The 27,051-nt window shown below is 41.8% G+C and overlaps 4 protein-coding genes across 6 annotated transcripts; 2 read left to right on the forward strand and 2 right to left on the reverse strand.

The window, feature by feature from the left end:
* The first annotated feature begins 1,881 nt into the window (after window positions 1-1,881).
* On the forward strand, window positions 1,882-5,958 carry LOC129347645 (piggyBac transposable element-derived protein 4-like). The gene is made up of 2 exons (XM_055005423.1): window positions 1,882-4,599; window positions 4,799-5,958. The coding sequence occupies exons 1-2, from the start codon at window positions 4,077-4,079 to the stop codon at window positions 4,927-4,929; spliced, it is 654 nt and encodes a 217-aa protein (XP_054861398.1). The 5' UTR covers window positions 1,882-4,076; the 3' UTR covers window positions 4,930-5,958.
* Window positions 5,959-7,444: 1,486 nt separating this feature from the next.
* Window positions 7,445-15,171, reverse strand: adsl (adenylosuccinate lyase). The gene is made up of 12 exons (XM_023286722.3): window positions 14,912-15,171; window positions 12,743-12,946; window positions 11,866-11,910; window positions 11,493-11,572; window positions 11,176-11,347; window positions 11,018-11,064; window positions 10,727-10,817; window positions 9,064-9,133; window positions 8,789-8,936; window positions 8,335-8,515; window positions 7,780-7,956; window positions 7,445-7,646 (listed from the first exon to the last, which is right to left on the reverse strand). Exons 1-12 carry the CDS (start codon window positions 15,053-15,055, stop codon window positions 7,560-7,562), a joined length of 1,446 nt encoding a protein of 481 aa, XP_023142490.1. The 5' UTR covers window positions 15,056-15,171; the 3' UTR covers window positions 7,445-7,559.
* A 635-nt stretch (window positions 15,172-15,806) lies between these two features.
* On the forward strand, window positions 15,807-21,723 carry si:dkey-110g7.8 (GTPase IMAP family member 8). 3 transcript variants are annotated; one of them, XM_023286721.3, is made up of 7 exons: window positions 15,807-16,025; window positions 16,386-16,503; window positions 17,479-18,034; window positions 18,709-18,806; window positions 19,048-19,179; window positions 19,431-20,021; window positions 20,208-21,723. In XM_023286721.3, the coding sequence occupies exons 2-7, from the start codon at window positions 16,473-16,475 to the stop codon at window positions 20,279-20,281; spliced, it is 1,482 nt and encodes a 493-aa protein (XP_023142489.1). In that variant the 5' UTR covers window positions 15,807-16,025; window positions 16,386-16,472; the 3' UTR covers window positions 20,282-21,723. The 3 variants fall into 3 exon arrangements, with proteins under 3 accessions (XP_023142489.1, XP_054861110.1, XP_023142488.1); XM_055005135.1 differs by having other exon boundaries at window positions 15,809-16,117; XM_023286720.3 differs by lacking the exon at window positions 15,807-16,025 and adding an exon at window positions 16,131-16,279.
* Window positions 21,724-23,167: 1,444 nt separating this feature from the next.
* LOC111579423 (cyclic AMP-dependent transcription factor ATF-4-like) lies at window positions 23,168-26,905 on the reverse strand. Its single transcript, XM_023286711.3, has 3 exons — window positions 26,748-26,905; window positions 24,688-25,152; window positions 23,168-24,524 (listed from the first exon to the last, which is right to left on the reverse strand). The coding sequence occupies exons 2-3, from the start codon at window positions 25,046-25,048 to the stop codon at window positions 23,548-23,550; spliced, it is 1,338 nt and encodes a 445-aa protein (XP_023142479.1). The 5' UTR covers window positions 25,049-25,152; window positions 26,748-26,905; the 3' UTR covers window positions 23,168-23,547.
* Window positions 26,906-27,051: the final 146 nt, after the last annotated feature.

Genomic DNA, 27,051 nt, shown 5'->3' on the forward strand with positions numbered 1-27,051 from the left:
ATCCTGAAAAAGAAATTTGTTTGAGAAGATGAAGTTCTCGTTACTGCAGACTTCATGACTTTTATACCCTTCAAATGCTGTTCCTGAGCTCAAATGCACAATTTGGTAAAATATGTTGTCCGCGCAATTCCTTCAAAACAAATCAACTTAAACATCATTTGCCTTCATATTTATCCCACATCAACACATTTTGACGAACAACTCTGTGTGTCAACATGAAGTTCACGTTTCTGCAGCCTTCATGGTATTTATACCCTTAAAATGGGGTTCATGAACTGAAATGCACACTTTGGTAAAATACGTGTTCCCGGCAATTCCTTTAATCCAAATCACTTTAAACATCATTTGCCTTCATATTTGTCACATTTCAAGTCATTTTTAAGAAGACATTTGTGTGTGAACATGAAGTTCATGTCACTGCAGCCTTCAATGATTTTTATGTGCTGAAAATGCTGTTCTGGAGCTGAAATGCACACTTTGGTAAAATATATTGTCCCTGCAATTCCATCAGACCAGATCAACTTGAACATCATTTGCCTCCATACTTATGACATTTCAAGTCATTCTGAAGAAGAAATTTGTGTGTCAACATGAAGTTCACGTCACTGCAGCCTTCATGATTTTTATGCGCTTAAAATGCTGTTCTTGAACTGAAATGCACACTTTGGTAAAAATATGTTGTCCCCGCAATTCCTTTAAATTAAACCAACTGAAACATCATTTGCCTTCATCTGTATCACATTTCAAGCCATCCTGAAAAAGAAATTTGTTTGAGAAGATGAAGTTCTCGTTACTGCAGACTTCATGACTTTTATACCCTTCAAATGCTGTTCCTGAGCTCAAATGCACAATTTGGTAAAATATGTTGTCCGCGCAATTCCTTCAAAACAAATCAATTTAAACATCATTTGCCTTCATATTTATCACATTTCAAAGTCATTCTGAGAATGACATTTGTTTGAAAACATGCAGTACGTCATTGCAGCCATCATGACTTTTATGTGCTTGAAATGCTGTTCCTGAGCTCAAATGCACATTTTGGAAAAATATGTTGTCCCCGCACTTCCTTTAAATTAAACCAACTCAAACATCATTTGCCTTCATATTTATCACATTTCAAGTTTTTCTGAAGAAGACATTTGTTTGAAAACATGAAGTACATGTCACTGTAGCCGTCATGATTTTTATGCGCTTAAAATGGTGTTCCTGAGCTGAAATGCACATTTAGGTAAAATATGTTGTCCCCGCAATTCCTTCAACCCAAATCAACTGAAACATCATTTGCCTTCATATTTATCACATTTCAAGTCATTCTGAAGAAGAAATTTGTTTGAGAACATGAAGTTCACGTCACTGCAGCCTCGCTGGGGGTGTTATCGCCCCCAGGTTTGTAGGGTACCAGACATCCACTCCTTCAGAACGTCCATCCATCCATCCATTATCTATACACCGCTTAATCCTCACTAGGGTCGCGGGGGGGCTGGAGCCTATCCCAGCTGACTCGGGCGAAGGCAGGGGACACCCTAGACAGGTCGCCAGTCTGTCGCAGGGCTACATACAGAGACAAACAATCACTCTCACATTCACACCTATGGGCAATTTAGAACGATCAATTAACCTCAGCATATTTTTGGACTGTGGGAGGAAGACAGAGTACCCGGAGAAAACCCACGCATGCACAGGGAGAACAACTCCATGCAGAAAGATCCCGGGAAAGCCGTGACGCGAACCAGGGATCTTCTCGCTGCAAGGCGAAGGTGCTAACCACTACGTCACTGTGCAGCCCCCTTCAGAACGTGTTTTTTTTTTATTATTATTATTTATGACTCCCGTACACGTACAAGAGAGTGAGAGTGAGAGAGAGAGAGAAAGGGAGAGACGGGACAGAGAGAAGGAGGGGGTGGATGAGCAGGGAGGTAGGGAATATAATCATCATCAAAAAGCAGCCAGAGAGTCTGCCAGTAACCCAAGGAGGGAGAAACACCAACAACAAAAGATGAAGCGGCAGGAGCACAGACAGCCAGGCTTCGGAGACGCGACGTGACACGGTCACGGGTGAGCCATTGCAATCAGACAGCGATGACGACGACAGCGATGTCGATTGTAGCGACGACAATGATGTGACGATGGCTATGAAAGCGGCTACAACGACAGCAATACCAAGAGCGATGAGGAGGAACAGCAGCAGCAACAACAGAAACACATACCGATCCCCGACGCTGCTGCGGAGCTGCCGATGTTCCACAAAGTGGCCTGGCTGTGTGACCGGGAGGCCGCAAGGTAATGGTGTCGAGCTGGGACAAGCTAACAGATTTGATCATGGTGAAAGGAGACCACCTTTGGCTCAAGGCCGCTGTGTACGAGATCTTTGAGTCTCCATTGTTGCACCCGCAGTATTACAAAAATTTGGTCAAACTGAACAACCTGTGCGCCAAAGCCAGGAGCACTCTAGGCACGGCCACGGGGCGACCCCGTCCAGAGCCTTTCGACCAGTCACTACTCATGGACCTGACAGAAGAGCAGCTGGACCTGTGTTTCTCAGGGGAGATCACAGACGACCTCGAGCTCAAACTCAAGGTCAAAGCCCAGGAGTGCTGCCCGGAGGGAAACAGGCACGCTCTGGATCAGGATGTCATGGACATGAGCAACATAGGCAAAGCTACCCAAAATCACATATGGTACATGCTCACGACGATGACCGAGAGCAGATTTGACTTGTTTGACATTGAGGAGGAGACGAGAGTGACTTGGACCAAGAAGGAGGAGGAGGAGAAGGAGGAGGAGACAAAAAAGAAGAACAAGAACAGAAAAAAGGACCCTGGGGGGAGTCGCTGTTTACGGTGACAAGTTGTGTTTGACATGTTTTCAGCCAACGTGAGCAACTATAACAAAATAAAACAACTGTATGTGACCACCACACCAGAATACATCTATGGTTGTGGTGTTTTGTCTTATTTTGTGTGTGTGTTTTCTATGAAAGACAGAAAGAAAGAAAGAAAGAAAGAAAGAAAGAAAGAAAGAAAGAAAGAAAGAAAGAAAGAAAGAAAGAAAGACTGATTGGTCAGGCTAAATGAAAACTATACCGAACCACCACCCAAAAAAAAAAAGGCAAGACCCGGTCGGTCGGGAGGAAGAAAAGCCGTTGGTCGGGCTAAACGAAAACCAAACCAAAGCAAACCAAACCAAAAAAAAAAAAAAAAGCAAGACCTGGTCGGTCGGGAGGAAGAAGGCCGTCAGTCGGGCTAAACAAAAACCAAACCAAACCAGACCAAAAAAAAAACCAAAGAAGCAAGACCCGGTCGGTCAGGAGGAAGAAAAGCCGGTCATTGGGGGCGGTTGGTCAGGGTAAACGAAACAATAAAAACACGACGGTGAACCCCACCGACCCCACCCACCTCCTACACGTGAGAGAGATTGACTGGATCTTTTCCCTTATTCGCGACCATGGGGCTCTCCTCAGACCCGGATAGCAGGCCACCAATAGAGGATACAACAAGGAGATGGGGACTGAGGATGAGCAGGAGGAAGAGGATAATATGTTCATGCTCAGACCCTGCTCTCGGGACCCGCGAACCCGTCGGGACTGTGGGAGACCCTGAGACTACTGCTGCTACTGCACAACAACAACAACAATGACAAAAAAAACTTGAAACCTCGTCGGGAACGGGGGAAACGAGACTGCTGCTGCTACTGCACAACAGCAACAGCAGCACCACCGCCAACAACAACAACAACAAAAACAAAAACAACAACAAGAAAAACCTCAAAACCTCGTCGGGAACGGGGGAAAAGATACTGCTGCTGCTACCACGACTACTGCTGCTGCTACTGCACAACAGCAACCACACCACCAACAAGAAAAACAACAACCTCAGAGCAGAGTCCTAGAACTGAAACGGCCTCCTCTGACCCTCCAGAGTCAGACGAAGGAACCACCGACGTGCGATGGACACCGCTCCAGCAGCTCGATCCCCGGGACAGGAGGGGACAAGCCCAACGAGGAGCACAACCGAGCCCGAGGAGCGCGCCCAGCAACGGAGATGGCGAAGCCCAGTGCCCAGGTTCCCCGGGGATAAATGATGATGACGACAACAACGGCGATGATCTTCACCTCCACCCAGCGCCGGGACCCACAGCCTTTGCCAAAGACGCGGCCAAAGACAATAGTCTCCACGTTCCTGGCGTTCCTCCACCCGGACATCCAGGACACGGTGATCAAAATGACCAATCTCAAGGTGGAGGGTAGAGCCCGAGCCCCGGATGGATGGAGAGGGATGGACAGGACGTGGCTTCGAGCGTACCTGGGCTTGCTCATTCTCTCCGGCATCTACAGGTCCAGAGGCGAAGCCTGCGAGAGTCTCTGGGATCCCAACACAGGACGACCACTGTTGCGGTCCAGCATGTCGCTAAAGACATTCAGAGCATACTGTAGCGTGCTACGGTTTGATGACCGAAGGACCAGACAGTCCAGGCGACGCATTGGCTCGGACAAGTTGGCTGCCGTGAGACACGTGTGGGACCTGTGGCGAACCAGGTTGCCGGAAATGTACGTCCCAGGCCCCGATGTCACCGTAGACGAGAGGCTGGTCCCATTCAGACGTAAGGGTTTTTTTGTGCGTGCGTGCATGCGTGTGTGTGTGTGTGTGTGTGTGTGTGTGTGTGTGTTACAGTTGCGTCTTTGGTAGCTCATAATGAAATTATTATTATTAATAATAATAATAATAATAATCACTCCCTTTTATCTCCTCTCCTCTCCTCTTTCCTTGCTCACCAAACAACATCAACAACAACAACACAGGCCGATGTCCGTTCAGGCAGTACATGCCCAACAAACCGGCCAGGTACGGGCTCAAGATATGGGTCGCCTGCGACGCCAAGTCCAGCTACACGTGGCAGATGCAAATGTACCTGGGAAACCCCGACAACTGAGGTCCGCTGGAGAAGAACCTAGCTTGTTGCGTCGTTATGGACCTGACGCAGGGGCTGGGTTTGGGTAGGACCGTGACATGCGACAACTTTTTCATCTCACACCAGCTCGCGGTCTGCCTCTTCAGGAAACGAGGACTCGCCATGCTCGGTACCCTTTGGCGCAACAGACTTGAAATCCTGCCGGAAATGCTCGATTGGAAGGGCAGGGCGGTGTTCTCCTCGATGGTCACGACCGCCACGGAGGCGGGAGGAGGAGGAGGAGGAGGCCCTCGGCCTTGACTGATCTCATACTTGGCAAAGAAGAACAAAAGCGTCCTCATTCTCACCATGGATCAGAGCGTCGTCGCCGCCGCCGCCCATCCACCAGGGCTTGCAGGAGGACAATTACGAGAAGGAGGAGGAAGAGGAGGAGGAGGAGGGAAACCCACTGCCATTCTCAAGTACAATCGTACCAAGGGAGGGGTGGACAACCTTGACAAGGTCGTGGCCACCTACAGTTGTAGAAAAAAAAGGTGTCGCTGGCCCATGGCCTTATTCCACAACATAGTGGACATCTCGGCCTACAACACGTTTGTCGTTTGGCGCGAACTTCACCCCGAATGGATGAGTGGAAACTCAAAAAGCAAAAGTTGTTCCTGGAACAGCTGGGCAGGGCCCTGATTGAGCCTGTGTCAGGCGCAACGAGACCGTCTACTATCCCCAGGGTGCCAAAGGTCCGCAACAACAAGTTTCCTGCTGCTGCTGCTGCTGCCAGGACGCCACCGCTGCGGCCGCCGGAGCATGCGGGACATGCTAATTTGGTTACCTTCACTTCCTAAATGTTACTATGATGTCAACTTTATAGAGAACAGCATGCCTTGGATTTCTCCTTTATTTCAAGGTTAGCAGCCTTTTTTTAAATTTGATTTTTCCAGTCATCTAGTTTGTGTGTGCAGTGGCTTGGTGGTTGGCACTTTCGCCTTGCAGGTAGAAGATCCCCAGTCCGCGCCCTGGCCTTCCCAGGATTTTTCTTGTCCCTAATGAGGATTAAGCGGTGTGAAGATAATGGATGGATAGTTTGTGTGTGTGTGTGTGTGTGTGTGTGTGTGTGTGTGTGTGTGTGTGTGTGTGTGTGTGTGTGTGTGTGTGTGTGTGTGCGCATGCACGTAGGTGTCTGCACATAACCTATTTTTCATTTGTGTTGTGATGTTAACATTTGAAAACTGAAAATAAAATGAAACAAAAAGAATGTAAAAAGAGAATGTTGAAGCACTGACAGTGGAAAAAGTCTAAACTTCTCATTCATCTGCTGCATATTAGGGAGTTGCTTTAATTTACTCATAAAGAGTGAGAGGCTGTCCGATTTCTTAAATCTGATTATCTCACTATATAAAAAACATAACCAAAGAGATCTCTTTAGTACCATCAACAACTTAGTAAAATCTGCTCTAGCTACTGTTTGTGCCATCTCTACAAACAACTGAGAGGTCTAAGACTATTTTATGAATTGGATTAAAATCATCAAAGCATCAGTTACTCCTGCTGACTGAATTCTACTCTCTCCTTAGCCCACACCATCTACCACCTCCTTGGAACTACCATCTAGTATCAAAATTGTCTTTGGTCTCAAAGATTTCTAAAAAGATGGTTGCTAAGCATATTTTAGAAATTATTGAAAAAAAAAGTTTGATCTTGCTTGAGGAAAAACCCTGCTGAGAGTAAAGAGAACTGCAGGTTTGGCTTTGTTCACCGCACCACAGAAATGCAGCTAGTTGCATTTCACTTCATATGGAATACAGCAAAACACACAGTGAATCAGCAGCTGCTCACAGATTGGACAGTAACACCTTATTAGTGATTGTTCCAGAGGCGTGCTGTGCACAAGTATAAACATAGCATAGGATTTCTGGAGAAATGACAACTTTGTACCTTTGGGCTCCATCAATGAAAGCACATACAAATCAAACTCCTCTGAGGTTCAGCACTGACTTTAATTAAAATTCATTTAATGATGAATTAAAAAGGTGCAGTTGATCAACAATCTCCTCATAAAGTCTCTCCTCATACCAAACACTTGTTTTAAGTAGTTTTTTTTTTTTTTGTGGCACATGGGCATGGGGCGTGTGGATGGTCCCTGTGGTCACAGAATTTGGGCTGCACGTGGATGGTTAGCAAAGGCCTTTGCGGACATGAATAGATGATGACATCTATATAATACTAACCCCTGAATGCAGAACAAAAGAGCATGAATAGGCCTTTCCAGTAGATGTTGTTTCTTTTTCATCTGCCTTTATGTCCTGTCAGGTCCCTCAACGTTAAGTTGGATCCGGGAGATATTATTTGCCACTTTATCAAAAACTTTTTTGAAGTTCTTTGCAACTCATGTTTTAAAAGGCACTATGGAAATAACGTTTCTTGTTATATTATAAAAAATGTAGCACTATATACTGTTTAAATATGAACACATTACGAACCATTTCTTTTATATACCCTGAAATTAAGCTTATACAAAAGAAAAGACTATGACAAAGAGAAATTAATTCAACAGTTTTCTTTATTAAGGTATACCACAGCATTTTTCATGGCCAAACACTACAGTTAAGTCTTTCTCTAATGGCTTGTGCACATCAGCATGTTCAAGTATGTGCATATTAAAGCTCAAGCTCAATCTTGACATCCATCTTGGCCTTGTATGGCTCTAGAAGCGGGCGCACCTCCTCTGACAGAAACCTTGCAACCTGGAGGCAAAGAGGACCAGGAAGAAGTAACAAAGTCGATATGTTACACACCAACAGTTTCTGTAGCTTTACCATTCATAAGAAACAGCCAGAGCTAGAAGGCTAGCACCTAGAATAAATTAGAAACCTGTACCTGTTGTGGAGCACAGCCAATAAAGGTTTTGGGGTCCAGCAAAGCATCTAGCTGCTCCAGGATAGGTGCGAAGTAAGGGTCTCGCTGTACCCTGGCCAGCAGATTATTGTCACCACCCTCCTGTTTAACCACTGCTGCTGCCTCTTGGGATAGAACACGGATCTTCTCGTGGCAGTCCTGAAAGAGAGGTTCAGGAAAGAATGATGAACTCATGAAGAAAAAGTCTATTCACAGCTTTTGAGGCCCTTTCATACAGTTCATTAAGGTCATGTTTGCATATTGCTAATCAGATTAACTAAAAACACCTAGGACTTAAGCACTTTGGTTCTTCATTAACTTTAGTCAAATTTTCTGCTCACTTCTAAAACTATTTTTCACAGAGCAGTCACTTGAGACTGAGCATAAAACATACTGTAACTGGCATTTTATACCAAGCACATCATATCTCTTTTACGGTAATAAAAGAAGAATACAAATATTGCTTCTTCTTTTCTTTTTTTTAAATCAATGCTGACTTGCACAGTGAGCAATTTCTGTCACAACGCCTTCATCTACCTGTCTGTTTCCTCCAGCCTTAACCATTGCCATAATGATGTTCTCTGTGGCCATGAAGGGCAGCTCATGGCGAATGTGCCTCTCAATGACTTTGGGGTAGACCACCAGACCCTCTGTGATGTTCTGAAGAGTGCTCAGGATGATGTCTGCAGTCAGGAAGGACTCGGGCAGTGAGATCCTCCTTCATAAGAGCAAGTGAATGAAAAGAGGAGAAAAACCATGAGAAAAAGCCACTGTATTATCTTCATCTAAACTTTATCAAATAACAAGAAACAATGTGGACTGAAAAGAATATCAGATTATTTCACATATGATAAAAATGAATGACTATTGCAAAGGGTCCACACTGTCTGCCACTGGACATTATTGCATGTTTCTGAATTAAATGTCACATCCACTTCATGAGTTCATAGAATAGGCTGAATAAAGTGAAAATTTGTCTCTGACAACTGACCTGTTGGCACTATCGTCCAGGCTTCTCTCCAACCACTGTACTGAGGCCGTTTGCAGTGGGTCAGCAATCAGCACCACCAGATGTCGGGCCAAGCTACAGCAACGCTCTGAACGCATGGGATTCCTCTTGTAAGGCATGGCACTGGAACCTAAAGAGAAGACAGTTTCATTCAAAGGTATATTTTGTGCTATTAAAGTGTAATATGCTGTGTAATATGCATTTGAATTTTAGAATGTGATACAATTGTGTAAAGCTGTGTAAATCACTGAAAATACCAATCTGCTCTTTCTCAAAAGGCTCCTCAATCTCCTTCAGGTTGGCCAACAGGCGGATGTCTGTGCAGATCTATAGCAGATAGACAATAGAAACATTCTTCCAGCCATTATCTATTCACCGCTTAATCCTCATTAGGGTCGCGAGGGGCTGGATTCTATCCCAGCTGACACCCTGCACAGGTCACCAGCCTATCACAGGGCTACACATAGAGACAGACAATCAAGGACATTCCCATTCACACCTACAGACAATTTAGAATTATCAATTAACCAGAAGCCGGAGTAGGTGGCAAGAGCCAACGCAAGAACATGCAAACTGCACACAAAAAGATCCCAAGTCGGGAAGCGAACCCAGGACCTTCTAGCTGCAAGCCAACAGTGTGAAGTAATACATCATGAGCATCAACAATTAATGTAAAATAGGGCTGGGACTTTAATGCCTTAATTTTGATTAATTAATCACTGCGCACATAACGCGTTAAAATATAATAACGCAATTTTTTGCACCCTCCTCAGTTCCCTCATTTCTGGCACACCGGTAATGCTGATGAACACTCCAGCCCAGTAGGTGGCGGTAATGAACCTAAAGTCTGTTTGTAGCCATGAAGAAGAAGCACGGGAAGTACTGAGTGAAGTCAGGCACTGGTGAACAGTGAAGGAAGACGAGATTGAGCTTGTTGGGCAGAAAGTTTTCTTTTAAAAATCTTCCCGATGGCAGCCTGGATAAAAGCCTGGTTGTGTGCAAATTGTACAACAAAGAGTTTTCTGATCACTGCGTCACTTCAAGCCGACGGTATCACCTCAATGTAAAACATGCTGCTGTTAGCACCAGAGCTAACGTTAGCTACAAGTCATGCTAACGGCTAACGGTGTAGCCATCCTATAATAGACCATTTTTCTACACAGTGAGTTTACAAAAAGTCTTAAAATGTTGAATAAAATCGCTATAATTGCACTTAGATTTGCAGTAATCTGTGAATGTAGCAGACAGATGAAAAATGCAGATAAATAGAAATGAAACATTTTTGTGGTTTAAGTTTTTCCTCCATAGAGGCTCTGCCTCCTTGGAGGAGGAATAACCTAAACAACAAAAATATCTCATTTAATAACTTAATTATAAACTTTTTGTTTTTAAAATAATTACATAAATAAAAATTGATATTCCTATAAAAAGAACCATCAAAATTACACCATTTATCAGACTCAAAGGATGAAAACAGAATGAATCTCTGGATTTTCAACTTTCTGAAGCTCCTTGAACTACTTATGCTGATTTTATGTGCCATACAGTGGAAAAAAACAACTACATTCAGGATTTAAGTCATCAAAATCACTTTTTTCTATGTCCCATTTTCCTTTTTTAAAATAAATTTTAAATTATAAACACGTATATATCTATTCATTGATTCAGCTGTCAACCACAATTTTATTTGAATCGAAAAACTTCACTTGTGTCAAATATTGATAAGATTAATTAATTACAAAGCCTGTAATTAACTAGATTAAGTTTTTTTAATCGCGTCCCACCACTAATCTAAAATCTTATGTTCTACTGTGAGATGAAATAACCAAATTTATAATAGTGTTGTGCTCAAGACTGAACTTCCATTGAATACCACAAGATAGAGAAAATTCTGTAGAGTCTTGAGTGTATCCAGCTTACCTTGTGAACAGTAGCTCCCAAACTGGCCAAGTTGGACAGACAATCTACGTCGACTTTACGACTGTATGTCTGTCCAGTCACCAGGTAGGCTCTGGATAAAATGTAAATGACATTATGTGGGTTACTGACAAAGTCATTCTCTTTTGTTATATGTTTAACAGTTTACATAATAACTCTGATGTGCACTGTAATTTGAATCATTCCTGTTTATCTTTTGAACCTAAATATACTTCTTTTATACTGGGGGACAATGGCCTTTACTGAATTTCAGAGGCTTGGTACACAGCTTACTTTTTGAAGCCAGCCATTTCTGTCACCATCCTATCAAGCTCTTCAACCTGGAAGCAGAAAATGACAACCAACACATTTATTTACAAGGATTCTGAATTTAAAAATCCTGATCTTCCTCATACCTACATGCGGATTTATTAATTAATGATTATTCATACCTTGTTATAGTCCCCCTGAAAAAGTTGAAGAAAGCTGGCCTGGGTGCCAGTGGTCCCCTTGACCCCCCGGAAACGTAGGTCATCACGGGCTCGTTGCAGATTCCGCATGTCCATGACCAAGTCCTGCAGCCATAGACATGCTCGCTTCCCGACCGTGGTCAACTGCGCAGGCCTGAACAAAGAGAAGGAAAGAGGAACGAGTGTGAGAGAGAAGATGGAAGAAATATTTTTCAGAAAAGTGGCAGTGATAGAGCCCCGTGCAAACTGACAGAAGTGAAAAAAAATTCACATAGAGGCACAGCTTTATCCAGACTCACTGGTAGTGTGTGAAGCCAAGTGTGGGGAGGTGAGCATATTTGTCTGCAAAGTTTGCCAGCCTGTCAATGACTCTCGCCAGCTGTAATAAAAAAGAACAAAGGGAATTAACTGGAATTATGACACTACACTGTTCTGACAGTCCATGCAATCCTGACACGTTAAATTTCTGTTTGCTATGTATTCAAAATTATGAAATGTATGAAAGCAGTGCAAATTAAATTACTGTGGTGATTACTTTTACATTTTTGACTTGGTATTATACAACTGGGGCTTTGAAAACAAAACAGAGCTATTACTTCCTAATTTCCACTAATTAAACAGATGCACAAGTGGATTGGTGTGCATGCTTTCTTGCCATGAACTGAGCCTCACCTTAGGCAAGAGGATGTCAAAGCCATCACGCAGCATAATGAGATCCTAAGGAAGAAAGACAAAACAAATTACAGAACATTAAAGCTTATCTCCAGTGTTAATGTAGATTGTAACCTTGTTAAATGTCCATATGGTGCTTGATTATGCTAGAAGACATCATGAGAAAAATAAGCAGTCAACTCCATGGCTGAGCATTTCTACCTTAAAATTTGAGCATACTGCTTAAACTCTAGAAACGGATTCAGACTGCCACGGTTTCATGTGTTACATACCTAAGGAACCAATTGTGTCAACTTGCAAGACTGGGCTTTCTGTATCATTAGTCTTCTTCATAACTGGTTTCCAAGTTGAACATGTAAGGTATGGCTGAATTACTCCAATATTACAACTTGTCATTGCATAGTGACAGTTTTACAGTGTTTAAGCAGAGTCATAGAAAGATTTTGGTGGCCATAATTAAAATTTTGGTTGTAGCCCCCAAAGCACTCTCAGGAAAACCACCAGATCACACACACTGTCATAATTTAATGAGCACCCACGAACACAGAAACCAGAGCAGTGAGAGGTAGAGTAGGGTGGAGAAAGATGCAGGGATACAGGATCCATACATACTAAAGCAGGCAAAGGTGGAAAGTTACGTCTAAGCCATTTTAGGGCATGATAAGATTACTTCAAAATATGTAATTCTGATCAACAGAGATATGTTTTTAGGCATTTAATCAATGCCTGGAGAGGGAGTTCAAAGAATAGTATATTGTAATTAAGAATAAAACCAATGTCCAATTATGTCTTCTAGATTATCAGTGTTTTCTCACTGCTGAGATTATACAATAAAAATACTGTATTGTTTTAGTAATCAAAAAACAATCATATTTACAGTATTGTCTCCCACATAGCATGAGGTGGCTCCAAGGTGAATGATGGGAGCTGCAGTGGGGCAGCAATGTGCGTAAGTGTGGACGTGAGCCATGACATCATGCCTGAGCTTACGCTCTTCTTCAGCCGCCATGGCAAAGTCAATCTCCTCTGCATGGGTCTCCATCTCCAGAATCTGGGCATCCGTGATGAGCAGACCCAAAGCCTGAGAAAGACAACATAGAGGACAGAAATGTGATGAGAAAAAGAAAGGCTCTATAACAAGGAATTTTGAAAGTCACCATCTAATCTTTTTAAAAATGAATAAATCAGTAACACTATAAAGGGATTACGGCCATTGAAATAGTATGCATTTTAGTGTTTTCAGTAGAGCTGCAAGTTCAACTACCAATTAAGTTCATGAATCTGTTGCATATTTTCTCAGTCAAATGACCTATAAACATTGGAAGTAAACTGAAAAGTTAACAGCACATTCGAGCTTAAGATGATGTCCTCAAATATATTTTTTGCAGATCAACAGAATAATTCTAACACTACAATTCCCATTGATTTGCGAGGGGTTAGTGGAGAGAAAAAGGAACTTCATCGATGGGCACATTCTAAATTAAACAACGGTGCAGAGTACAGCAAAGTCATTTCAACGTACAAAGGCATTATTTCTATGGGGAATAAAAACAACATAGGTACGGAGAAAAAACTGTGACTCTTACATTTGATCTGATTAAACAAGTGAGTGTATATATGTCTTCCTCACATTTCTCATGTGACTTTTAAAGCACTCCTCAACCCAAATGCAGTACACCTCTGATGTGTCTTAAATCACGTGGTGAGACTGGGGTCAGGACAGTGATTAATGAATATCATGACCACCTTGGGTCAATGTACATGAACTGGGACTGAAATTTCATGTCAGCGTTCAACATATTGACAGTGGAGGTGCACATGCTAGGCTATCACTATTTACATCAAAATTTGTGTAATTAGAACACTGCATATTGCTTACCTAAAATTGACTGTTACTTACACACACACACACACACACACACACACACACACACACACACACACACACACACACACACACACACACACACAGACAGACAGACAGATAGATACTTGAAAACTGAATTAAATTATATTCTGTTAATCACTGACACGATTAATCCACCAACCGCTGAAGCTCTGATTTATACAGAACAAAGTGTATGAAAGAATGCACATACATACTTCTCTTCTGTTAACGGATATGTAGATAAATGTTACATGATTTTTGCAGCCTCTTAAATTGTTACTATATTACTATTTTCAGGTGACAACCAACAGCCCGCTATTAACATAAGCAGTCTTGTCTGTCTTTTCTACAGTCTAAACAGGAATGTACTGCCCTTACGAAAAGCCCCTCATAACCTGATTAGATTGGAATGTTTTTTTTTTCTGTTGCCATAGAATAGTCATGTGATTATTATTGCATTACAGAATAGGCTACATAAGAAAATGTGCCCAGCCACATAAGTTTAAGCTTCACTCTGGCATGTTAAACCATGGACTAGGGGAACTTAAAGGAATCAAACAGCTGTTTGGTCTGGAAGCTAAATGTCAAGAGTGCAACTGTTTTAGAGTATACTCTCACATGACCAGGAGCTTTCATTACGAACTCCTGCTATGCAGCCAACATTGTTCAAAGCCACAGAAATGGGCTAGTGAGAGAAGTAAATGCAGCACGCATGCTTAACTTATCTTCTGGTTTGTAATGGGTACCATTTTTTTTATAAATAAATATTTAATGGCAAAATCCCTATGTAATTGCATTTACTAAGGAGAACAAACACTATATTGATTCAACTGGTTTTCGCATAAATTCAAATGAATTGCACTTGGTCTGAATTGAGTTTCTCCTAATGACTTGGAATTTTCTTTGGCTGAGCTGTTAAGTTTTGTTTTTACATAATATATACAATCTGTGCTTAATGAAAGGCAAACTCGACTCAGTAAGGACCTGACAACCATGCAGACAGCGCTCCAGTGCAGCTGTGGTCCTCTTACACTATATTTAGAGCAGGAAACTTAATAAGCCTCTCTGAAGGTCGCAAATTTCAGTTCCTAAGATGATAAAGCTTGACACAAAATTGCGCGTTCAATTAGAACAGCAAAAACACTGACTCTGTCAAACCTTTTCAGCTTTAGCAAGATAGATCCACAGCTTCCTCCAAGTTGTGAATTTCTTCCTGTCACTGAAGTTATAGGCCATTTCCTTGCTGGCATATCTGGACACCAGCGGTGAACGATACTTCATAAACTCGTCGGCTCCTTCCATGCTTATGGGAGGAGGTTTATTTCGTTGGCACAAACAGATCTTTCCAGCGCCTTACTCTACACAGACTCGCACAATGCTCTCTTCCAAGTAGCCGAAGTCAGCTTGTAGCATCACGTGGACGAGGCGAAGCTTTTTTTTTTTTTCTTACGACACTCAGAGTCGGCGTACGGCGCGACGTCTGACGAAGAATGCACAGTAGGGACGTGAACATTTCGTGGTTTCAGGTTGTGTTTCAAGAGATCTGATATTTAAAGTGTTACCACCACTGCAATTGATGACGAAAACGATGACAAAAAATCATATTCTTTGAAATACAGAAAGCAAATACTGTTTTGTTTCTCCGTTTTACGTCGTTTTCCTTGGGTCCATAGATGCATCTCGCCATGCCGGCGCACATAATTTATTTGTCAAGGAACATAGGATTAGCTGGGCCATCAGGATATTTAATTTTTTTTTTTTGCAACTCATGATGTATTCTTCATGGGAAATAGATAACGCCATACAGTTTGGACATTATGTAAGCTGTGACGAAATGTGAAATTTATCCTGCAGTATTTATCCCCTTCCTGCCTTACAACATTTGTGTGTCTGCAGGCATCATGTAAATAGATGTGTTTGTGCGTGATGCACCAACTGGGGAATACATCCAGCAGTAAGAAAACAGAACAGTAGTCGTCGTGGTATCTCTCTCTCTCTCTCTCTCTCTCTCTCTCTCTCTCTCTCTCTCTCTCTCTCTCTCTCTCTCTCTCTCTCTCTCTCTCTCTCTCTCTCTCTCTCTCTCTCTCTCTCTCTCTCTCTCTCTCTCTCTCTCTCTGTCGATCCATCTCTTTATCTGTCCTCCTGACTGCAGTCTGCATACAGTGCTGGGGCTGCTGCTGCTGCTGCGAGACACGAGTAAGTGGGAGGAACAGCTTCCTCGGTTCTGCCTCAAAAAATGACAAGACATCTTCCCGGAGCTGCGGCTGCAGGGGTGAATTTGGCTTTCAGTCTTCTGCATTGTACAATCTTTCCCTCTGACAGATAAATAAGACTAAAGAGGGAGCACAAGAAGACAAGTAAAAGGTGAGAGAAGATATAGAGGAAAAGGCTTTAAACAGTCATAGTGGGGTAAAGGGGGCATGGGAGATAAAAGATTACAGAAAAGATAGGTAGGGGTTAAATGGCAAAGCGGCTATGAAGAAGCTTGGCAAGGGAGACAGGGCAAGCCAGAGAACTAAAAATATGGTGAGTTGTACTGCGGTAGAATGTGGCATTGAGCTAAAGAAAGAGCTAGGATGCTTTTGAGTTGCAAGCCTTTTCCACATCACTCAGAATTTGTCATTTTCTGAAGACGCAAGAAAAATAATCCACCGTGGAGGCAAGGAGGAGAAGGAGGAGGGGGGCTGAGGAGGAGGAAGCCAGAGGTTCTACACACAAGATGGCTGCTGTGTCCTCTGCCTCTGACACTGGTAAGTGGGTTTTTATAATTTACTTGAAACCTCACTGCAGGCTTTATATCATCAATCTTCACCATTTGTTTAATCACAGCATCTATAGTGAACTGTAAACATCATGTCATGTTTGAACCAAATACCCGTAATAGTGGAGAACTGTTGCTTGAGTCAACTTCCTATAATTAGCAAAACACATGGAAGGTCTTATCTGCAGTGAGTACCTGGGGAACATCAATAAACTTTCTTCTCATATTTCCCTTTCTTGCCATCCTCTGAATAATCCTCTCTTCCCATGATATAATTGTATTTATTAAAACACGTCTTACTCGTGTAACTTGTACTCAGAGTATGTATATCATGTTTTACTCACATAACTTCTCTTTCATTTTTCCTCAATTTCCTTTGGGATTAATGAAGTATATTTTGATTTTGACTTGATTAAAAAGTCCAGGGTTTCTACTTTTTGATTCAATTTTTCCCAAGGAACAGATGAAAAGAGGAGATATGCTGGGAGTAGAATCCAGAGCAGAGAAAAAAAACAAGAATGAAAGAGGAGTAAAGAAGAGGAGGCATATGGTAGAAATTAGCTCAGATTAAAGGATGGTACTCTATCGATTGAGGACATGAGTGAAAGTAGAAGACCAATATATTTTGAACTGGGAAGAAAGCAGAAATTAATTAATCTCCAAAAAGCAATATTAAGATATCTATTAAGATTTTAAGTCATTCGGGTCATGCTAATCCGAAGATCTTCAATAAAAAAGCAACTAAACGTATCTTTTTGGAGAAATGTCCAACGAGAATCACAGTGCTACTACTCAAACTACTTTCAGGACAAAATGGGTTTTATGCCGTAATAAGGATCCTTGGACAACTAACTGTTGTGCTTCATGTTGCATATAAGAATATCAAATATTTGGAATTTAGAGCAAAATCCAATTACCTGTCCTTGTTTAGAACCTCTGGTCTGATTTTTCTGTTTTATACCAGGGGATCTCAGAGGTCGCCACCCCCCAGAGCGCAGACTGCTGCTCTTAGGGGGGCCACAGTCTGGTAAGACATCCACTGCCAACACCATTCTGGGGGATCAGATCTTTGAAGTTGGGACAGAGACTACACATAGCAACGTGGGCCAGACAGAGATCTATGGCCGACGGGTCACTGTGGTTGACACTCCACCGTGGGCAATCCTCACTGATCCTGGGGAAGACAACGAAGTTGACAACAATGACAATGCTGCTGTCGAGTCTGACAGCCCACCCCGACCTCCTCCAAGCCTGGACAGTGAGGGGCCTTGCATGGGGGCCATACTCTGCCCTCCTGGACCCCACACTATCCTACTGGTGGTGTCAGTCACTCAACCCTTTACTGACAACCAAAGGAGAGCTGCAGAGGAGCAGCTGGGGGCCCTGGGTGGAGGGACATGGAGGTATTCCATGGTCCTCTTTACTGGGGTGGACAAACTGCCCCAAGGTGTCTTTATTGAGGAGCACATAGCAAACACTGGAGAGGCCCTGCAGTGGTTGGTGGAGAGATGTGGAAGCAGGTCTGTCAGCACTCTCTCTTTTTTCTTTGTATCTGTTCTCTCTCCGATTTCTTAGAAGTCTGCTCTAAACAAAGGAACATCAAAAACCTGCACATTTGTCCATGTCAAGTCTTTGTTAGTACAGTGCAAACAATCACAAGTAAACAATGTTTGAAAAAGTGCAACAGTGGTATAAAAACAACTTACGGTTCAATTCCTCAAATTTCATGCATCAAAGTACCTTTACAGATCCTGTACCAGTATGTCATAGGATTGCAAAGCTGAATCTGCTCAAATTCTTTTCATGGAGTGCAGCTGTGTACAGATTTGGCCTTTTCAACCATGTTGTCAATCTTGTTGCATTGTCAAGTCAAACATTTTTGTTTGCATTTCAATAAATTTATGGGACATTTTTTTTTAAATAACAGTAAAATCAAAGTGGCAGAGGCAAAGACAACTTAACTTTTATTTTACGACAATACTTTAGATTTTCAACTTAATGATGTTTTGCTTTTGTTAAAATTTTGAAGTCTGATCGCAAATAACCTAGATGACATCACTATGGCATCTATACTGTTTTTCTTTACAGAATTTGGAAAGTTCCTGTCAGAGCTACAGAAAACTTCATACAACTGTTTTCCACACTTTGTGTAAATTTAGTGAAGAGCCTCTAAAAAAAAAATTTCCCACTGCAGGTACCACGCCTTTGACAACATTCAGAAAGATACTGAAGAAAACACACAGGTACCCGAGCTGATGGAAAAGGTGGAGGAAATGATCACTGATAACCAAGGTTTGGTTGGATTTCTTATTTCTGCATTTTTGTATAGTTTATTCAAATTACTTTTTTCAATTTTCATTGTTTTTATCCTCAAGTACTACTTTATTTGTGCCTTGGTACACTAAATAATGATACTGTATTTACTTCTGGAGCTTCTATATTATGATTATTGTATTAATAATCAATATGCCAGTTGTGTTACAGAGATGACTGAGGACACACCAGTGACTGATTTATTGCTGCTTTCATGCAGGCTGGTACTTTGAGGTGAATGAGTTGATTTTACTGGAGGAAGAACAGGCCAGGAGAGCTCTGGAGGAAGAGAGGATGAGGATGGAGGAGCACGCTAGACAGAGGGACCAGATGATTGGAGGACCTCCTAGGGGTATGAGGGAGCTCTTCATGTGTATGTGTGTGCTAAAGTGTGGCCAAGTGGGTCTTGCATTGAAGGAGAGATCGTATGCTGTAATGCTGTTCCCAAGAATTCAAATCACTTAATTAGTGGTCAGTCAGTACTGCTTTATATACTCCCAATGTTTTCCCTCTTTTTTACACTGTTCATCTGACCATTTTTCTCTCAATTTCTCCTTTTTTTGTCATTGTGTTTCTTTCTCCTTCTGTCTGGTTCTTGTACAGAATTGAGGTTGCTGTTGTTGGGTTGGAAGGGCGTTGGAAAGAGCTCGGTGGGGAACTCCATCCTAGGCCGTCGGTACTTTGAGTCAGGACAGGAGACAGAGTTGTGCCTTAGAAGGCAGGCACTTGTGTCTGGACGTCGGATCACTATTGTGGACACCCCAGGCTGGGACTGGTTCTCAGTGAGGCGAACCCCGAAGCGCATCCGTCAGGAGTCCCAGCGTGGGGCTGCCCTCCTTCGACCTGGACCCCACACATTGCTGCTAGTCCTGCCGGTTGTTTCATCTCTCACTGCCAGGAAAAGACGAACACTCCTGGCACACATAGAGACTCTGTTTGGTGACAGCGCATGCCTCCATACTATGGTTCTGTTCAGCTGTGGGGACTGGTTGGGACGTACACCCATTGAAGAACACATCCTTAGAGGAGGGCGGGAGCTGCAAAGACTGCTGGAGTACTGTGGGAACTACTACCACGTTCTGGACAGTAAGACACCTGGCAAGGACAGGAGTGTGTCTGTCCTACTGGATAAGATAGAGGAGATGATCCGGGAGAATGGTGACAAGGCCTTCCTTCCCATACAAACCGAGTGGTGTAAGTCATTTTCATTTTATATACATTTTGCTTCTTTTTTAAATTTGATAGTTCACTATTGTTTAATGACTTTTGTCTTGTGTTCCTGTTATAAAAAAAAATTTAACTGAACATACCAACAAGGCTGATGTTTATGTCTGCTCATCAAAACTGTATACACTAACATCATTGTGTTGTATTTGACAGTGAGCGAGGAGAGCTCTTACTCTTCCGATAATACCGAACCTGAGGACGACTGTCGAGGATGCCAGCTACAGTAACTGCACTTGAAGCTGTCTGGTTTTTGCTCCTTGTTCTAAGTTATAAGTAGGGTCAAACATCATCTCATGTAACTTAAACCTCATCAAAGTATCCCTCTGTAACTCTAAGGAGTTTCTGAGAAAACAAGAGGTTTAGGACAGGAGTCTTATGAGTAGCCCTCTGTTAGAAATGAAAAGACCAAAGTCACTGTTCACAGCCTCAAACTGAGGAGAGGGAGGAATGTTCTGTTTCAAGTGACAAAAGTTCAGTCCCTGTTGAACCAATGAACATGTCCATGGAAAATGTCTGCTGCTTAGGAGACCAGGTTTTAACATTATTGTAAATCACTGTTCAGTCTGCACTGATAAGCTTTGTATTACAACTACAATCAAAACCAAAAACTTAAATGCTTAAAAAAAGCAACACTGTAATGACCAGTCAGATCTGAAGATTTGGTCTTGTCTGCAGCAAGTCCATCACTCATGATTATTGAAAGAGTAAGAGGAATCTGTCTGTGTATATCCTTTTATACAATATGGCCATCCCCTTCTGCACCAGGTGCCATTGCTGGCATTCAGTTTGAATCAATTACAAGCATAAGAGCTGTTTTGAGTTTGGCTGTAATTTGTTCCTTTGGTCCCCCTGTGCAACAAAAATTCATTGAATCCATCTAAAGCAGTAAATAGGTATTTTCAGTGCTGTAGTATTAATGCTCAAGAAGAGCTCTAAAAACTGTTTGAAAAAGCTGTATTGTACTAATATTCAGTCTTAAATCTTTGTGGAGCAGCTTGGGCTGGCTCTGCTTTGTTGTTTATGGTCATGCTTAAAGCGCATATATCGAACAGTTCAATTCAGCTACGTGCCTCAGCATCAAAGTTTGAGAGTGGGGGTGTAGCCCTGCAGTACCAGGACCGTATCCTATATTCTACATTAAGCTTTAGCATGGTAGAGAAACAACATGACCTCGCGAACCATTCAAGTTCAAATTTATCTTTTCCTTCCTGTCAACTTTTTCTACATGGCTCAGACATCAGTTCCTGTCACAAGTTGAGATTTTTTTTTTAAAGTATTGTATAACTATATATTCAGCTGTCAGAGGCATGTAAAGACGCAGCATGCATATAAATGAGTGCCTGTTGGGCTGAAGGCAACCTCACTTATTCCTCTGACTCTTGCTTGAATAAAAATTCAGTATAAATCTATGTGAATTTCTGGGATGACATCACATTGCTCTATCTTCACACCTGCAAAAATAAAAGAAAGAAAAAGAAAATTCACACTCTGAAATGTACAAATAAAAGCATATATAAGGTTCAAAGTTATCTTTACTGTCCCACTAGGGGAAATTTGGTCTGTAGCGAGAGTTCACATATTATACATGTATGTGACCATTACCACTGCCATGCTCTAACGTTTTTTTTTTCTACAAATGATGTAGTGTATTAAAGAAGTTCTGACATCACTCCGTTTTTCTGACTTGGTATTTTATTTAGTGAGTTTAATACATTACCACACTTTTGTGACAAGCATGACTTTAAAAATTGATGTTTCATACATTTATCTGGAGTCTTCAAGTCCCACTTCACCTGTGAATATATTGTATGAGCAGTGTATGCTTCATTATAAGCACTTAGCCAAGCATTTTGCACTGTTCAAGTTCTACCACGTTGCTGCGGCCAAAGTGACGTTACTTACTGTGAGGTTTTTCTTATATGGTGATTCCATTAGACGACAATAAAACATATGCTTGTATTGTTGTGTATTACTGACTTTGCTTGTATTATTTTAATTTTTCCTGTCCGTTGTGGATGGACTGCAATATTACCTATGTTATTCAGTCGTACTAGGTAGTCAGCTAACCTTGAGGAAGAAGTATTGTAGTACCATCATTCGGTGACATTGTAGCTTGCAGAATACTAACCATCTATATTAAGAAAAATGTATATTTAGCGAAACAATGCATTTTGAGTATAACCTGCTCTTGTAGGTAGGCGGTTGACAATAAATCCTTTTTTTTTTTTTTTTTTTTTTTTTAAGTCTAAGCGCTGAACACAGACAAAAAAAACAAAAAAAACCCCCACAAAGTTAGTGTTCTGGTTAGGTGAAATTTAGTATTATCTAGGAAATTTGGCAATTTAAATAGGTGACACCTACACTGAGTAGCCATGTTTGTTTTTTTTGTTTTTGTTTTTTTTTGAGGAAACATTTTGCTTATTAACTGCACCATCCTGACTGCGAAGCATAGATTGTCCCTGAGCTATTTAGAAAGAAGCCTGGACCAATTACACTGTTCAGTGGTAATATTGTTCAAGTGGTCTCTTGGTCAGCACTCTTTTTCCTGTCCTTCCCATTCTCCAAGAGACTGACATAAAAATGTATTCTTCTAAGCATCTGCCATAAACTTTAATGTCTTAATTTTGTAGTGACAGAAAAGACTAAGAGTTTTATCTGAAACTTGCTTCCCATCCATAACATATGACTGTCACTTGAATAAATGTTTGTGTGTGCAGCATTCTGCTAGCCAGGCAGGCATCATTATCCTCATCTGTGTATTTTGAAGGAGCTCCTTTCAGATAGACAACAAACTTGTTGTTCCTGGTCAGAGAATATATTACAAAGACTGAGATGATATTTGACTTGCTAACAAGCTATAAACATATTATGTACAGCTCATCTGTACCACTTTTAACATCATTTAAAACTGGTTTGGATTTCTAATCCAGAACTCAAAAAAGTAGAGTTTATATTCTTTGCATGTGTGTGCTATAAACTGATATGCCTGTTTACACCTTCAAGTTTCAAAATGCTTTAAGTGATGCTAGTATTTGCAATTACTACACAACCTACCAAATACAAACACATTTTTGCGTCTGTTTGCCAAGATTCTGCCCACAATAAATCACAAATCAGTGCCAACACTCTTTATTAGGAGAACAAAATTACAGATTGTTCAGTTATGCTATAATGTCAGATTTAAACCTTTAAAATGCCATCCTGCTGGCAAATGACTGAAGTTTGGATACAAGGGAAAAAAAACATACAAGAAACATGGCAGAAGTTTATATACCAAATGGAAAATATTTGAGATTTACCACATGAATAAAGTATGCTATATTCAATACCACTTTGATACATAAAAGATTACATTCTAACAAACACAAGTTTTACTAGACTGTGCATCCAAGACATGCAGTATAGACAATATGATCATGAAATAATATCTACCAAGCCCAATTGTTAGGTGGAAATCACTTCTTACACTGTCAGTTACTACTAGGTTCAACCATTAGGGGTCAGTACCAATACCCTTTTTAAGCATGGCTGAGCGGACTTCCTCCATTAACTCTCTGAGATACTCAATCTCCCTAGCCATAGACACAGCCTTCTCAGTAAGCTCCATGTTCGTCCTCTTCAGCAGTGCATGCTCTGCAATAAGTGCATCCTGCTCAGCTCTCTTCTTCTGCCTGTAACGTATTGCAGCTGTTTTATTCTGCTCCATCTTCTTTTGTTTCTTGTCTTGTCTTGTCACCTTCAAAACAATCCTTTCAGGTCCACCTGCTCCCTGGCAGGACTTGACTTCGACACTTGTAGCACTAAGAGGGGGTGGATTAGATTTGTATTTGGGCACAGAGTACGGCCTACTTCTGGAGGACCTTTGTGGTGGGGAGGCTGGTGGGGAGCAATGAATGACCTCTGATGAGGTTGGCATCTTAGCTTCATTTTTGGGAGTCAGGACAAGGACGATGCGAGTTGGTGAAAGGGAGAGTACAAACCTTGGGACTTGAGGGACAACAGAGGCTATCACTGGCTTTGCCTCACTCTCTGCGATATCTACTTCACTGCCTAGGTCCAAAGTGAAGGCTGGGAATGAAGGAGAATCAACCACTGGGGAGGAAGAGTCTGGAGAAGCAGGCTCAGATTTTATCTCCAGCTCCTCTTGTGGCTCCTCTTGTGGCTCTTGGACACATGGTGCCAAGTAAGGGACCTCCTGTCCGTCAATACAGGATTCAGAGCGCCCCACTGTACTGGCAGAAGGATCTGAACAGATAGCAGGAATGATGGGAAGACTTGAGAACAGAGGAGGTGAGAAAGTTGGCAGTGGGAGGCAGTCAAGCTCTATTGGGCAATTACGGGAGGCTAGAAGGGCTTCGGGAGCGCTGGGAGACTCTTCAGCACGACTGCAGGAGCTAATCAGGGAGTCCAGGTCAAACTCACTTAGATCCATCCTCTCAGCCATCCAGTCCAGGTCACTGAGTGCATTCTCTGTGAGGGGAAATAAGGAACCATTCATCATTATCATCACTATCAGCTTTAATTCAATTACACTGAGACTTAATTATAGTAAAAGATGCTACCAAAAATACTTTCAGGAAGTTAGGTGTTCTTAAAAGATACATTTCCAGTTATCAACTTTTATGCTCATTACCTTGGCCATCATCAGACAGCATCTGGCTATCTCTCAGCTGGACAGGGTGGTCCAACCAAGGAAGGGAGAACAGATTAGACTCAGTCCTCACTTTGTCCCCATTGAGGAGGATGGCTGGTGGTGAGGATGGAGGAGAGTAGAATCGAGCAGGAGAGGTGGATGAAGACAGCGGTGAAAGGGGATGGGGTGACACTGGTGAAGTGTCCCCCTCTAATAAGGTTCCTCTTCCGTCCTGTTGTTGTTCTTTGTCAGGGTGAAAAAACTGTGAGCTCATGGCATCAGCCATGGGAGAGGAAGGCACCCAGAGAAGGGCCTCCATGTCTTCCAGGCCAAACTGTGAGTTGGTTTTCATTGTGGTCATAGTGGCTGTTATTGGTCACAAATGGAGCGTGTGACAATGCTCGGGTAGCGTTAGACTCTTTTATGCTGTCGAATGCAGCAGTGTTTGGAGTTTCCATGTAGGACCTGAAGGCAAGAAATAAGATAAAAACATTTAGGTTGAAAACATGAACATCAATATGTAAGAAATATATTCATGCTAATTCAACAATAAATACAACTTAAAAAATATTTTAAAAATTATTTAGGGTCATTCCAGAGTCGGAGGACATTTGGGCTTTAAAATTGTTGAAAAATTAACCTTCTCTTTTACAATTTTCTGCTACAAATTAATCAATAATAGGTAATAATCTGTCAAAGTCTTGATCAGCTCAGCTTACACTTCAGTGGTAAAATTTTTATTACATGTTTTATTAGATGTTAGGGCAACTAGCCATTTTTGGGCTCCGGATATTCGGCCCCAATTAATGACGAATATCTGAATATTTGGTTCGGTCAGTAACGTCCGGGTGGGGGGTCCAGCCCTATTGCCAACCCTACTCTGATCACAGTAATGGGGTTGCAAGTAACAGGGTTGTAAATCCATACTAATATTGGCTTTTTCTCAGGAGTAGAAGCTAGATGTTTAGCTAGCTGATACTGCTGACCAAGAGGACAAACTTACTGCTGGAAAACAGTAAAGAAAAAAGTAAAAAGAATTTGTCTTTTCCTGATAATATGCATAACAGGGTTGCACAAGGTAGAGTGAGACTGACAATGTTATGAAAATATGACAAATAGAAGAGAGGACATAGCTTTGCTCTACCCATTCTTTTGGAAAACTTTGATCATGTCAATTTCAGTGTATCATGTGATTCACTGTTTTCTTCTTCTACCAGCTAAAAAGGTTGTGGTAGCAGGGTTGCGTGCATGTTGTGGGACACACGTTCCATGCATAATAATCATTTAAAATATGTTGATTGGAAATATTTTTCCCACAATTACAGAGGCATCAATGGAAACAAAATACCAAAAAAGAGAGCCTTAGGTTTCATTTTAACTGTTTTAATTGAGCTTCAATTTAGTCATCAGGGGGTGGGACAAGCGAAAAATGGCAAATATATTTGGTATTTTTAAAAAAATATTTTCAAACATTCTTGTCTCAATAGTGATGTCATAAAGCAGGCACTTTAGCATTTTACCAACACTGTCCAGTGACTACAATTCACCTGCTTCACATCACTTGTTTCTACGCAGCAATCAGTCTTATGAGTCTTACGTCAGTCTGTGTCGGGTCAGAGTCCATGACTCAGCCTCACAACAATCACCTTTGTTCTCAATAGACAGACAGTGAGCCGCCATTTTGACTAAAGAGGAAACGACCCATTTTCTGACTGCCACGATGACAGTGGAAGGCTAAAATTATGAAAGCTGCGTTTGAGTCTAATGTAACTACAGCATGATTGACAGATACAATGTATCCAGACAAACTGGGCCAACAGCTTTTCATACTTTTCATGTTAATCTCGCGTTTGTCATCTCATTTCCCAGTCCCAGTAATTTGATATAATCAACAACAAAGTGTTTATGTCCATGTATTCAGCGATTCGGTATGTCAAATTAATTGTTTTTGCTTTAAAAAATGTCACCGATTTTAAGAAAGTACACTAAGCTAAATAAGTCTGGCAGCCACGGTAGGCCACACAACTGTCATCAACAAATGTTAGAACAATAATACTTACGACATTTTGCTGAATCAGAAGTGACTCAGTGCACTGACTGGATGCACTGTTTCGTTGGCTGCTGCTGGGTCGCTGCACAATTTCACACTGCCATTTCGGCAAAAAGATCGGTGTCCGACAGTATCAACTTCGCTCTCTGTTGCTCGAGCGGGTAGATGTCGACGATCTAGCGTGGTCCTAATACAGAGCTTAAGAGAGGAGCGGCGGTATCCTTCCGCAGCGTCCACATTATCACTCCGCCGGTGTTTGTGTTCTGCGTACACTGTCATCCTAAACAAAATTTTTAAAAAGTAGTCCTAAACTT

Source organism: Amphiprion ocellaris, chromosome 19 (genome assembly GCF_022539595.1).
Source record: "Amphiprion ocellaris isolate individual 3 ecotype Okinawa chromosome 19, ASM2253959v1, whole genome shotgun sequence".
NCBI lineage: Eukaryota > Metazoa > Chordata > Actinopteri > Pomacentridae > Amphiprion > Amphiprion ocellaris.

Bases quoted from the DNA above. Each gene is read 5' to 3' on its own strand.
- LOC129347645 (XM_055005423.1), top strand. From the start codon at position 4,077: ATGATGATGACGACAACAACGGCGATGATCTTCACCTCCACCCAGCGC. The intron at 4,600-4,798 runs GTAAGGGTTTTT...ACAACAACACAG, and splicing joins GAGGCTGGTCCCATTCAGAC to GCCGATGTCCGTTCAGGCAG.
- adsl (XM_023286722.3), bottom strand. From the start codon at position 15,055: ATGGAAGGAGCCGACGAGTTTATGAAGTATCGTTCACCGCTGGTGTCC. The intron at 10,818-11,017 runs GTAAGCTGTGTA...CATTTTATCCAG, and splicing joins GAAATGGCTGGCTTCAAAAA to AGCCTACCTGGTGACTGGAC. The intron at 9,134-10,726 runs GTAAGCTGGATA...TATCTGCTATAG, and splicing joins TGGGAGCTACTGTTCACAAG to ATCTGCACAGACATCCGCCT.
- LOC111579423 (XM_023286711.3), bottom strand. From the start codon at position 25,048: ATGACCACAATGAAAACCAACTCACAGTTTGGCCTGGAAGACATGGAG. The intron at 24,525-24,687 runs GTAATGAGCATA...TTCCCCTCACAG, and splicing joins GCTGTCTGATGATGGCCAAG to AGAATGCACTCAGTGACCTG.
- si:dkey-110g7.8 (XM_023286721.3), top strand. From the start codon at position 16,473: ATGGCTGCTGTGTCCTCTGCCTCTGACACTG. The intron at 18,035-18,708 runs GTCTGTCAGCAC...TTCCCACTGCAG, and splicing joins GTGGAGAGATGTGGAAGCAG to GTACCACGCCTTTGACAACA. The intron at 20,022-20,207 runs GTAAGTCATTTT...TGTATTTGACAG, and splicing joins TCCCATACAAACCGAGTGGT to TGAGCGAGGAGAGCTCTTAC.